At 35.2% G+C, this 12659-nt stretch overlaps 1 long non-coding RNA gene and 2 gene segments (V, D, J or C); 2 read left to right on the top strand and 1 right to left on the bottom strand.

Annotated features, from left to right (window-relative positions):
* The window catches only part of LOC137201474 (immunoglobulin gamma-1 heavy chain-like), an 86835-nt gene that overhangs the window by 41736 nt on the left and 32440 nt on the right, over window positions 1–12659 (top strand).
* LOC137168207 (immunoglobulin heavy variable 1-3-like) lies at window positions 3467–6782 on the top strand. The segment is given in 3 exon segments: window positions 3467–3640; window positions 3747–4137; window positions 6520–6782. Coding segments are annotated over 3 exon segments (600 nt in total).
* On the bottom strand, window positions 9944–10725 carry LOC137201491 (uncharacterized). Its single transcript, XR_010932188.1, has 2 exons — window positions 10306–10725; window positions 9944–10210 (listed from the first exon to the last, which is right to left on the bottom strand). It is a non-coding gene; the product is annotated as an uncharacterized lncRNA (long non-coding RNA).

Here is a 12659-nt window from a genome sequence, read left to right as displayed (position 1 = left end):
TGCTGGGCAGGTGAAGATTTTCACTGATCTTGAGTTGAAGACATCATAAGAAAGTTTAAAACTTACAGAAAATAACTGTTTCCTTTTTCGTCTTGACAGGTGTTGATGGTCAGACTCTGACAGAATCTGATCCAGTGATTAAAAAGCCTGGAGAATCCCACAAACTGATCTGTACAGCCTCTGGATTCACATTCAGTGACTACGCTATGCACTGGATCAGACAGGCTCCTGGAAAAGGACTGGAGTGGATTGCAACTATCTATAGTGGTAGTAGCACATACTACTCTCAGTCAGTTCAAGGCCGGTTCACCATCTCCAGAGACAACAGCAGACAGCAGGTGTATCTGCAGATGAACAGTCTGAAGACTGAAGATTCTGCTGTTTATTATTGTGCTCGACACTCACAGTGACTGGAGTTGGTTGAGCAGCTGTACAAAATCCTACAATAGTTCTCCTTACTATGATGATAGATCACAGTAACTATCTCATGTGATTAATGTCTTCAGTTTAAGTAGTTCAAGAAAATTTTGTAATTCCTCTACTCCTATTCATCTTTGGAGAACAATGTGATATTTCTTTGGGCCTTACCAAAGAGCTTAAATTAAGATGTCTGACACTCAAGAGATTACGATCAGTTACAGTTTTTGGACTCAGTATTTGAACAAGACAGAAAAGTTTTTTGTTTGTTTTTTTCCCCTTTATTTAGTGCAGAGTGTGAATAACACAAATTGAGTGCAGGACAAGTGATAAACATGAAACCCTTATAACACAGGACAGTACATACAGGAGGAGCAAAAAGGACCAGACAGTAACCCCAAGAAAACAATAACATGAAAATAAATTAATAAATAAAAATAAATAAATACACTTTTGGCTCAGTACAAAATGCACGTGGTGTGTGTGTGTCTGTGTGTGTTAGTGTTGGTGTGTAAGGATATAGAGGGAAGAGAGCAGAGGGAAGGAAAGAAGAAGAAAGAGAGGATAAAAAAGAAAGAAGAAAAAACAGAGAAGAAAAGAAATGGAAAGCTGCAGTGTTGTGGAGGATCTTTGGTTTGGAACCAGGGTGAGATATAGAGTTTTATTTTATTTTATTTTATTAATTTTTTTATTTTTATATTTTAAGTGTGTTTTACACCCTTAGCTTAAAAGATAAGATAATCACTGAATTAAAACATTAGTTGTGCAGTTTTGTCTAAATGTTTAACCTGAGAGTTAATTATTAACAGTCTGATTATTTCACCATTTCTCAGTTTGCAGAATTAATATGAAATCAAAGCTTCAATACTCACTGAATATAAAACAGGATGTTTTGTATGGTATCAATGAAGTTTCAAACTACTTCAGCAACAACATTAAACTGTCAACATTGTCAAATTATCTCACAGACACCCCACTAAAGATTGTTTTAAACTAATATAATTATCTTTTTTAATTATCTTTTAAGGGAAACAAATAGTTTTATGCAGATCATCACACAGGTTTCAGTTCCTGAACATCTGTTCAGAGTCTCCAAGTTTGTCTGGGCTACATGTGACTTCAAACATCTGCAAAAACTGAAAACATTCAAACTTTTGTATTCAAAGCTCCAAACCTCCATCTAACCAGAACAAACTCAAGTCTTCATGCTATTTGAGTATTTCCCCTGTTACTTCACTGCAGTAATTAAATAGATATATACTGTACATACAGACACACAGTAAAATATTTGTCAATTGTTGACATTTAATTTTTCTTTACTTTAATATATATATATTTTTAATTTTTCTTTCTCTTTCTTGTCTTCATTTTTCCTTTCTCACAGAGATTTAGAAAATATGAAATAAAATACAACAAAAATTACAACTAAAATAGTAAAATCTTGGCTGTAAAAAACTCTGATGTACTGCCTACCTGCCTACTACCTGAAGTAAAAATTCACATTAACCTTAAACTTTTTATGATTTTTAAAAATCAAAATGATGAATGAACTCAGGTCTATATAAATGTTCTTTATAACAATGTAATTCAACAATAACTTTATTTGATTCAATTATTTATTTTCTACTTCAGTCTAGATTTGAGGAGAAATGCTGATCTTTTCACCTTCAACAGAATCTATTTAAATAAAATGCAATAAATTATTGAACAATATGTAAATAAATGTGACTCATAAGGAAGTGAAGTGTGTGTGTGTGTGTCAGTGAGAGGACAGAAGAGCTCACATCAGTTCAGCTTCAACATCAACCATGTTCTCTGCAGCTCTGATGTTGCTGCCTGCAGCTGGATCCTGTGAGGAGCTTTCAGTGGATTCACACTAATAAACACATTAGAAACACTGAATAGTCAGATGAATGATGGAGATAATGTTGATTTCTCTTTCCACAGGTGTGTACAGTATTGATCTCATCCAGCCAGACTCAATGGTTGTGCAGCCTGGACAGTCTTTGACCATCACCTGTCAGGTCTCTGGTTATTCTCTGACTGATAGCAGCTATGCAACAGGTTGGATCAGACAGCCTGAAGGAAAACCAATGAACTGGATTTTCCATATGTGGGGGGGAGGTACTCTTCGTCAAAATAATGCTCTGAAGAAAAAGTTCAGCTACAGCAGAGACACTTCTGCTAGAACACTGTCTATTAAAGGACAGAATCTGCAGCCTGAGGACACAGCTGTGTATTACTGTGTATGTCGCCCCACAGTGATACAAACCACCAACAGACCTGCACAAATACCCAGAAACCAGCAAGACTCAACTAGGCACATGAATAAAGTATTCAGTAGAGTATATGTGGCCAGTTACTCTCTGACATAGAAGTTGTTGGGTGTTTAAATGTGTTTGACATAAAGACTATTTCAGTACAGAAGAGCCTTTGAGAAACTTGACTTTTCTTCACTACATAGATATGACTAATTTAAACATTTTTTTTTTATCAGTGTTTTATGATGCTTGGAAAGGATGTTAATAGGATGTTAGGATGTTAAGCAGATTCAAAGGTTTTATTCATCACATGCTCATACAATGTATGCAGTGAAATGCAGGGTGGCATACTTCTGAGGCTATGCTAGAGCTGATGGTGTTGAATAGAGGATGCCAATTAGAATAAGAGCAAAAATATAAAGCATAAAAATTCAAAGATAAATAGAATTGAAATATGCTAATGTGCAGAGGTACAAAGGATTAAAAAACGACAATGTGCGAGACGAGGCAAAGTATAAACAGGGGTCAGAGCCAAGACAGAAGGTTTTCTGCTTGAATAGTTGGTTCAACCTTTTTTTTAATATCCTCTGTAGAAATACTCTATTTATGTTTAACTCAGTAGAGTAGTCAGAATAAATAGTTTATATTTTTATTGTATGCTTTCATATGCTGTCCATATGAGGGGAGTGATGTGAAACAGAACTGTGATGCCAAAACCTTCCCTTTTTAAACCTATAGAGGGAGGTCTATGCAAACTTTTCCTCCCTTATAAAAACACCATCAGGAACTCTCATGTCATATGTAACACAACAACTGAGGCAGATTTTAAACCTTGCAAACGCTGATAAAAAAAAAAAAGAAGCTCCAAACTGCAGTTTTTTTTTTTTCTTTTTTGTTTTTTTCCTTTTACAGAATGGAAAATATGATTTTCTGGAGTTTATTCTCAATACTTTGTATTCATGGTAAGAGAATCATTTATCCCTCAACACACAGAAGACTTAATTTGTAAAAGTCTGACCTGTAATTGACAAGTTTGATGAATGATGATCTTCATTTGTTTGCTTACAGGAGTTCAGAGTGAGATCAAACTGGACCAGTCTCCCTCTGAGGTGAAAAGACCTGCAGAGACAGTGAAGATGTCATGTATCATATCTGGTTATAGCCTGACAAGCTACAATATTCACTGGATAAGACAGAGACCAGGCAAAGCTCTGGAGTGGATTGGGAGGATGAGCACAGGTTCAAACTCTGCTATCTATGCCAGCTCCTTTCAAAGCCGTTTCATCATAACTGAAACTGCGTCCAGCAGCGATCAGTACCTTGAGATCAAGAGCCTGACAGCAGAAGATTCTGCTGTTTACTTCTGTGCTCGATAAAACACAGTGACTGAAGACAGTGAAGCAGCTGCACAAAAACCTCCACAGACACAACATTTGATCAGAGATGAAGTAGTTTTCAAGTAGCAGTATGTTGGTGACTAAAACAATAGAATATTTATATTATCTTCTTATCTACTGCCAATTACACTCACAGGGAGTAATGAGAAACTTGATAACAAAATAAATCATGTTTAAACTGATTTCAACACCTGTCAAGACAGAAAAAAGAGCCTAACATGCATCATGTTGGTAATACAAATGTAAATATGTCAAATAAAGATCAGTGAAGATCTTCACCTGCCCAGCAGATAGTTAAAAGCAGCAGTCCTGTCCTATAGTCCATCATGTTCAACTGTGTGTCCACTGTTCTCTGTCATCCTCTCTGCAGTCAGATAATTAGAGGTGGAAGACATCAAAGTTTTGCATTAACTCCTTCTCACAGGGAGAGAGAACTGGATTGAACTTTTGAAAATTTGTGATACCAATTTTAATATAAAGTTTATACTTATTATAGTTAAGTTTTAATAGAAAAAGTACCTCCTGAACAAATTTTGCTTTGTTTTGTTTTTCTCACAAAGTGCTCATAACATTCAGGATGTCAGGGGGAAAGAAAACCCCAGTTGGAGTATTAGTGAAGAAAACTGATGAGAATACATGAAAAACATGTAACTCCTCAGTACATAGATGTCATTAATACCCATCTTCTTTAGTCAATAAAAATAAAATGTCCAATGTGAAATATAAACTCTGTTTCTTGTGTAAAACAAATGTCAGTGAAAACTACAGTAACCAGTTTGCCTCTCTCTCTGCAGTTGGATCAGTAAAGGTGGAAGACAACCAAGTTTTGAACTGACTCGTCCTCACAGACAAAACAATGATGGAAGAATTGCAACACCAGTTAAATGAAGTCCGATCTAAATTTGAAAATTGTACTTAATCAGAATTCTCTTCAAGTGTTGAATTTTGTGTTGCAAGTTTGAGTTACAACCAACTCATGTTGTTGGATATCAGAGTTTCCCCAAACAAACATATTTTTAACACACTTGCAACTGAATCATCATGACACAAAATAACATAAAACATGAGATGACATTATGTTTTGTTTTTACCAATCTTAATCTCACCTCAGATAACTAAAATGTTTTTCATAAACATGAACAAAAACCAATGGCTGCCTAAGAGAAAGGACATCTCAAATCTGATGGTCCATTTTAAAACATGGTGAACATTAGTCTACAATACACAGAGGACCAAGACTTAAAACAACCTGTTTCAATGTATAATGAGTAATAATACAGCAGAGCAAGAAAATAGTAACGCTATTGTCAGTTGTCAATGACATTATTTTATTTCAATACCACCACCTATTTAACTTATTTACAGTTTGCCAATATTTTGATTTACTAAGGTCACCTGTAATGATTGCATCTATACTGGGGCAGCCCGCTCTCACTCCCAACTCGTCATATATTGAAGCTTGGTCAGGACTCTGTGGCCTCACTTTTTAACGCAGTGGGTACCCCTTTAGGGTCATTTTTCAACGTGCAGGGTAGTCCGATAAACTTCTGGTGAACTCCCACAACGTCTGAAATAGACGCCATGTGACGGATGACGTCTATATACGGTGACAAATTTCAGTCAAATTTCAGACAAATTTGTATGAGACAGTAATAAGAGAGTCATATAAATATCACTTCCTCTATTTACCACCACCATTTATTACAATGCTGACTTCAGTGAATATGGTTTTATTTTCAATTACAAAAAATCTGACATTAAATATACATTTCAAGGGCATAAATAGCAACACAATCAAATTAAATCGTATGAAATTATATTTGAATATATAAAATGTTTCAATTTCTCAGAAATACATTTGGGTATCAATGACATTGTTTTTTGTAGAGACACATTATTTGAAACACTTGACATTTTTCATTAAATACAGGGACTTGAGTTGATTAAATGAGTGATAAAACTGCTACCATTAATAAACTGTTTAGATATAAGTGAGTTGGTGATGAATATTTAAATATCGGAATCAAGGCCTTGATTCTACGTCTGTGAAATAATAATTGAAAAGGACACTGAAATTATTATTTCAAGACAGTGTGAAGAAAATAATTTTAATAACAACTTCCTCTATTTAGCTCCAGTTTGTCACACATTCTTACGCTCTATATTTGATTCTATGCAAACTCAGTGATCTTCCTTGTTACGCAGTTATAAAGATTTCTCATGAGACTGTCAGTGGTGGTGAAAGAGGATCAGAAGCTCACATCTCTTCAGCTTCACCATAAACCATGTTCTCTGTAGCTCTGCTGCTGCTGTTGGCAGCTGGATCCTGTGAGTCTCTCTGGATTTGTCATAGTCAGAAGTTCTTCTTTTGCAGTGTAACTTGATCATTTGTAACAAAACATTTTCTTCTTTTAACAGGTGTGAAGTGTGAACAGTTGACACAGCCAGCCTCAGTGGATGAGTTATGACACAACTGTCAAAGATTCACTAAAGAACAAATTCAGTGTCAACTTAGACTCTTCCAGCAACAGAGTGACTCTAAATGGACAGAATCTACAGCCTGACGACACTGCTGTGTATTACTGTGCCAGACACCCACAATAACACAAACCATCAGCAGACCTGAACAAAAACCTCTCAGGCAGCCACACATCCAACAGACACTTACAGTAGAGGACAGATGCAGCTGTGTTTCTGTCTTCTGGAGACACAAACAAGCAACACATGTACAGTACAAAAATCACCTGCTAAATGTAAACAACATCATATTTAGGACTGTGAGATTATGAAATAAAAAATACATTTAGAAGTTCAGTAATTAGTTACTCAGTACTTTAATCTATCTCCCACCATTAATGACTCACAGTAGATTCTGCATTTTCAAAAATGCAAAATGAACCATAAAACAAATTCAACTACAGTAACATGTGGTCTTTCTAAAGGCCTGCATCTGACAAAAGTTAATTTCTCTACAGTAACCTCAAGAGTTTTAATCAAGAGTTTAAAATCTAATCACAGCAGCATTACTGTAACACTCTTTCACTGAATTAACCATTTATATGGTGATACTGATGACCATATAATGCTCTCAGTATGTTTGGCCTTTTGCTCCTTGCCAGACAGACGGATGAATATCAGAATATTTAAAGGCCCATATTGCTGTTTTTACACCTCACATACTTTACATTAGTGCCTATTATTTCATTAATTAAATTATCTGCTTGTGTAAGTACAGTATGAAAATATTTGTTGTTTGGATGATAATACAGTTGTGAACAGTTTGCAGTGTGTTTTAGGAAACCCTGCATCTGATAATTCAGAGTTGGCAACAAAATCTTGCAACCTTTTTTCTGTTATGTATGTGCTTCTCATTATTATTACTTTTATTTTCAGATCAAAAGTCTGATTTCAAAAGACATCATGCATGAATCATAACACATTTGGCTGGAAGCACAACTCTAAGCTTTAATACAGTTTATACTGTAATTTTAACAGTAGATCAAAATGCTGGCCAAGTCCAGTCTAGTTGTTTCCTCCCTGTGAGGAGGAGTCAATGCAAAACCTTGATGTCTTCCACCTCTACTTATGACACAAGAAACAGAGTTTATGTTTTGACATTGGACATTATATTTTTATTGACTAAAGAAGATGGGTATTAATAACATCCATGTACTGAGGAGTTACATATTTTTCATGTATTCTCATCAGTTTTCTTCACTTATATTCTTACCGGGGTTTTCTTTCCCCCTGACATCCTGAATGTTATGAGCACTTTGTGAGAAAAACAAAACAATACAACATTTGTTCAGGAGGTATTTTTTCTATTAAAACTTAATGATAATGAGTATGAACTTTATATTAAAATTATTATTGCACATTTTAAAAAGCTCAGTTCAGTTCTCTGCTTGCTGTGAGGAGGAGTCAATGCAAAACCTTGATGTCTTCCACCTCTACTTATCTGACTGCAGAGAGGATGACAGAGAACAGTGGACACACAGTTTAACATGATGGACTATAGGACAGGACTGCTGCTTTTAACTATCTGCTCGGCAGGTGAAGATCTTCACATATCTAACAACAAGAAATGAAACATAAATAATCTTTCTTTATGTGACTTTTAGTTTTAGTTTGTGGCTCCACATAAATTACTTTTGTCAGTCTGGACTAACAATGAGAGGAAGGACTGAACAGGACAAGAAATGTAACATTTTCTCCTTTTACTCGTGAGAATACAAGAGCTTTACAGAACACTTTCACAGTCTTTGATACGATCTGTCTCCAGTATAGATGCAAACATTACAGGTGACCTCAGTAGATCAAAATATTAGCAAACTGTAAGTAAGTTAAATAGGCTGTGGTATTAAAATAAAATAAAGTTATAAACAACTAACAACAGTGTTACTTCTTTCTTGCTCCTCTGCACTATTATTGATTAGAAATAAAACAGGTTGTTTGATGTCTTAGTCCTCTGCATATTGTGGATTAATGTTCACCATTTTTAAAAATGGTTCATCAGATTTTAGATGTCCTTTCTCATAGGCAGCCATTGGTTTTTGTTCATGTGTATGAAAATCATTTTAATTATCTGAGATGAGATTCATCTCATGTTTTAGCAAAGTTAGGATTTTGTGTCTTGATAATTCAGTTGTGAGTGTGTTAAAAATATGTATTTGTTGAGTGATACTCTGATATCCAACAACACGAGATAGTTGCAACTCAAACTTTGAACACGATATTCAACTTGTGCAGACAATTCTGATTAAATGGAAGTTTCAAATATAGATTGCCTAATTTAAAATTAATTTAGCTTGTGTTGAAATTATTGCATTATTGTTTTGCACAACAAACAAAAGGTCAAATTCTATCCTCCATGTGAGGACGAGTCAATTCAAAACTTGGCTATATTCCAACTTCATTGATCAAAGTGCAAAGAAAATGACAAATTGTTTACTTTCCACTGCAACTTTTGTTTTACACAAAGTTTATATTTTTGATTGGATATTTTATTATTGACTAAAGAAGATAGAGATAAATGATATCCATGTACTGAGGGGTTACATGTTTTTGACGTATTTTCATCAGTTTTCTTCATTTATGCCTACTGGGGTTTTCTTTTGCCTGAAGTTCTGAATATGACTTATAAAAAGTTTGTGAGAGAGATAAGAGATAAAAGAAATAAAACAAAGTATAACACTATGAAAAACATTTTTTCAGGACTTACTTTTTTGTATTCAAACTTCATTATCATGTTGAAGCTTTTCAGTATTGCACATTTTAAAAAGTTCAATGCAGTTCTCTCTTTGCTGTGAGGAGGAGTCAATGCAAAACCTTGATGTCTTCCACCTCTACTTATCTGACTGCAGAGAGGATGACAGAACAGTGGACACAGTTTAACATGGACAATAGGACAGGACTGCGGCTTTTACCTGTCTGCTGGGCAGGTAAAGATTTGCACAGATCCTGAGTTGAAGCTGCCTTTAAAAAGTTACCAGCTTAAAGTAACTGATTATTTTCTTTTTTGGCTTGACAGGTGTTGATGGTCAGACTTCGACAGAATCTGAACCAGCAGTTAAAAAGCCTGGAGAATCCCACAAACTGACCTGTACAGCCTCTGAGCTTGACTTTGATAGCTCTTGGATGGCCTGGATCAGACAGGCTCCTGGAAAAGGACTGGAGTGGATTGCAACTATTAGATATGACAGTGCTGAGATCTCCTACTCTCAGTCAGTTCACCATCTCCAGAGACAACAGTAGAGAGCAGCTGTATCTGCAGATGAACAGTCTGAAGATTCTGTCACACAAGTGTGTGGTTCTTTTAAAAATACCAGCTTGAATTTCCACTCTTAAAAAAATACAACGCACTCACAGTGACAATGCAGGAATTTTATTTACAAATTGTTAAAACAGGATGAAGAATGAGTTATTTTGAAAAGAAACTTGTGATAACCAAGAATCTTTAAAATGGAATAAAAAAAAATCCTTAAAATGTCTGTTCCAATGGTGTGAGCCAATGAATAGATAGGGGAAGGGGGATACTCAAGTTCTCTGTGACACGAGGGAGAAAGGAAGTCCTGCAGCTGTCGGCTCCTCTGCTCCAGCCACGCCGCTTCTTCCAGGACCTTGTATACGGAGCCGCTGTAGGAGGAGGAAAATAAATATCCTCATTCAAGTGACCTATGACTACCACTAGCACACACGCCCTCAGAGTAGCTTGTTACACATTCCTTTACTTATCGTAATAGTGCGCATTGAACCAAGTCTCTGTCATCGACGCCTGGTGGCTCGTCCTGCTGTGGTCTGTCTGCTTCCTCGTCCCAGCTGCACCTTTCCTCCGGTGTATCCACGATGCTTCAACGAGTAGTCTCCGTCCTCAGGTTCCCACGACCAACTGCAACCGATTTTCTGTGGAGCGACCCCTCTCCACAGGTCTCTCCTGCCTTTCCTTCCTTCTCCACCTCCTTCACCTCTCACACTCGGCCAAAAAAATGAAGGAACTCAGTCCAGTCCGCCAATCCTGAGTGAAGTGGGGTGTGTCATCCAATCACTCACCGGTGTTCTCACTTAGTCCATCACTTGATCAATTAGAGTTCAATGCACTCAGTCCAAGTTAAAACACAATATTAGAAAATACAAAACCATCTAAAAAAGCATGCATGGCAACTCACTAAAACCAGATACATATAATAAAAATAAGACATGCAAAATATAAGATCAAGTAGGACTACAATTATGTCTCACTTTGACAATTCTGCTGTTTATTATTGTGCTCTATGGCCACAGTGACTAGAGTTGGTTGAGCAGCTGTACAAAATCCTACAATACTCATCATCACTGGGCTAAAAAAGTCCAACTATCTCTATATTTATGATGTCTTCAGTTTAAGTAGTTCAAGAAAATCATATAGATCCTCTATTCCCATTCATCTTTTGAGAACAATGTGATATTTTGTTGGGCCTTAAAGATCCATTTTCCAAGAGAGAAAATATTTCTAAAAGGAGAAGTATTTCGCTTGGATATGTAAATCATATCAATAGTAATAACTGTCTTCCTTATTATGTGGTGATATATTGTAGTTTCTCCTTTGGGGATGAATAAAGTATATCTATCAATCATATGATCTTTGAAAAAGTCAGTTGTCCCTGTGGTATTTCAAAAGAAACTATATACTATATTTTCTCTTCGTTAAGTTGTTTAATTGAAACATACTGACCCTGTATTTATCTTCCTGTAAAACAAGTACAGAAAATATGTATTGCTATGTTCACATATGTTCACACAGAACCTTATGATAAAAATGCTGTTACTGTGTGGTGAATAGTTAAATATACACAGTAAGATCAAAGCCACCTTCTGCATTAAGCACAAAAAATGAACAACTTTTTCAAATGGTTTCTAAGAAACAGCTGCATTAAAAACAGCTTGTCTGCTCTAAAACTGATGACTGCAAATATTATGTTTAAAGTGGCTTACCTGAATAAACTGTGACTTCAGTCCCATGACCCCAGTAGTCGAAATAATCACGGTGCTGCATCTCCATTCACTGCCTGAAGAAAAACCTGAAGCACCAGATAAACATTTCAAACCTTAATTAATGTATAAAACACATAAATCCAGTCTTTCATGGTAAGTATGATACCTTGGTGTCATCCTGTGAGCATCAGTGTTTCATTCATCTTAATCTTTTTTTTAAGTGAAGACAACATTTCCATCCGTGCACTAACAACAACTTTCAACTCCTAAATAATTAACTTTTAACTTATAATATGTTCATTAAAAATGATAAACACAGTAGTTACCCCATATTCCAATGAGAAATATTTTGTCCTGTCCTTCTTCTTCAACACAAGAATGGATGAGTGTTAGATTGTTGCTCTGAGGTTTGTGTATGGATGTATATCACAGTGCCACCCCAGCCATCACAATGATAAACCCTCACACAAAAACCAAACACTTTTTGCTGCTCTGAAGAGGAAGGAGACTCACTATATATTGCCAGCTGGTGGAAATAATACAATGAAACAAAATCAATCAACAAACTAATCAACAAAACTATATTTAAGGTTATAAATTGGTGGATTTAAATTTTGCACTACCTTTTTTAATTTACTACCATCATCCATCAATAACTTAAACAACATATCCAGTCTTTTTTTTTTTTTTAATCTGTAAGGAAACTAAAAAATTATAGGTAATTTAAATAAGCTTTTTACTGATTTTAATTTAATTAAATTATACTGATACAATGCCAAACCACTAAATTGCAGTTACCATCTTTACTCAATTGTAGCATCATAATCTGTCAAGCTACATTAGTTTAAAAAATGTATTTTAAATTCAAAATACTGTATTTCCAATTTATATTTGTAAGTATTTATTATGATATTTTAGAAATATTACAAGACTTAAAACTTTCAGCTTGTCGAAAACTTGAAGAATCTGAACACATTCAAATGAAAATAAACAACAGATTATATAATTCATTTAAGGTCATTATGAGATTAATGGATGAAAACTGGAATATCAAAAAAATACATTTGATCAGAATCAGGGTGATTTTTTCCTTTCAGAAAGCCATCAGTAGATT

The sequence above is a fragment of the Thunnus thynnus genome, chromosome 17, assembly GCF_963924715.1.
Source record: "Thunnus thynnus chromosome 17, fThuThy2.1, whole genome shotgun sequence".
Lineage (NCBI taxonomy): Eukaryota > Metazoa > Chordata > Actinopteri > Scombriformes > Scombridae > Thunnus > Thunnus thynnus.
Note: the sequence above shows the minus strand (reverse complement) of the source record. Positions and strands in the feature narration are given on the sequence as shown.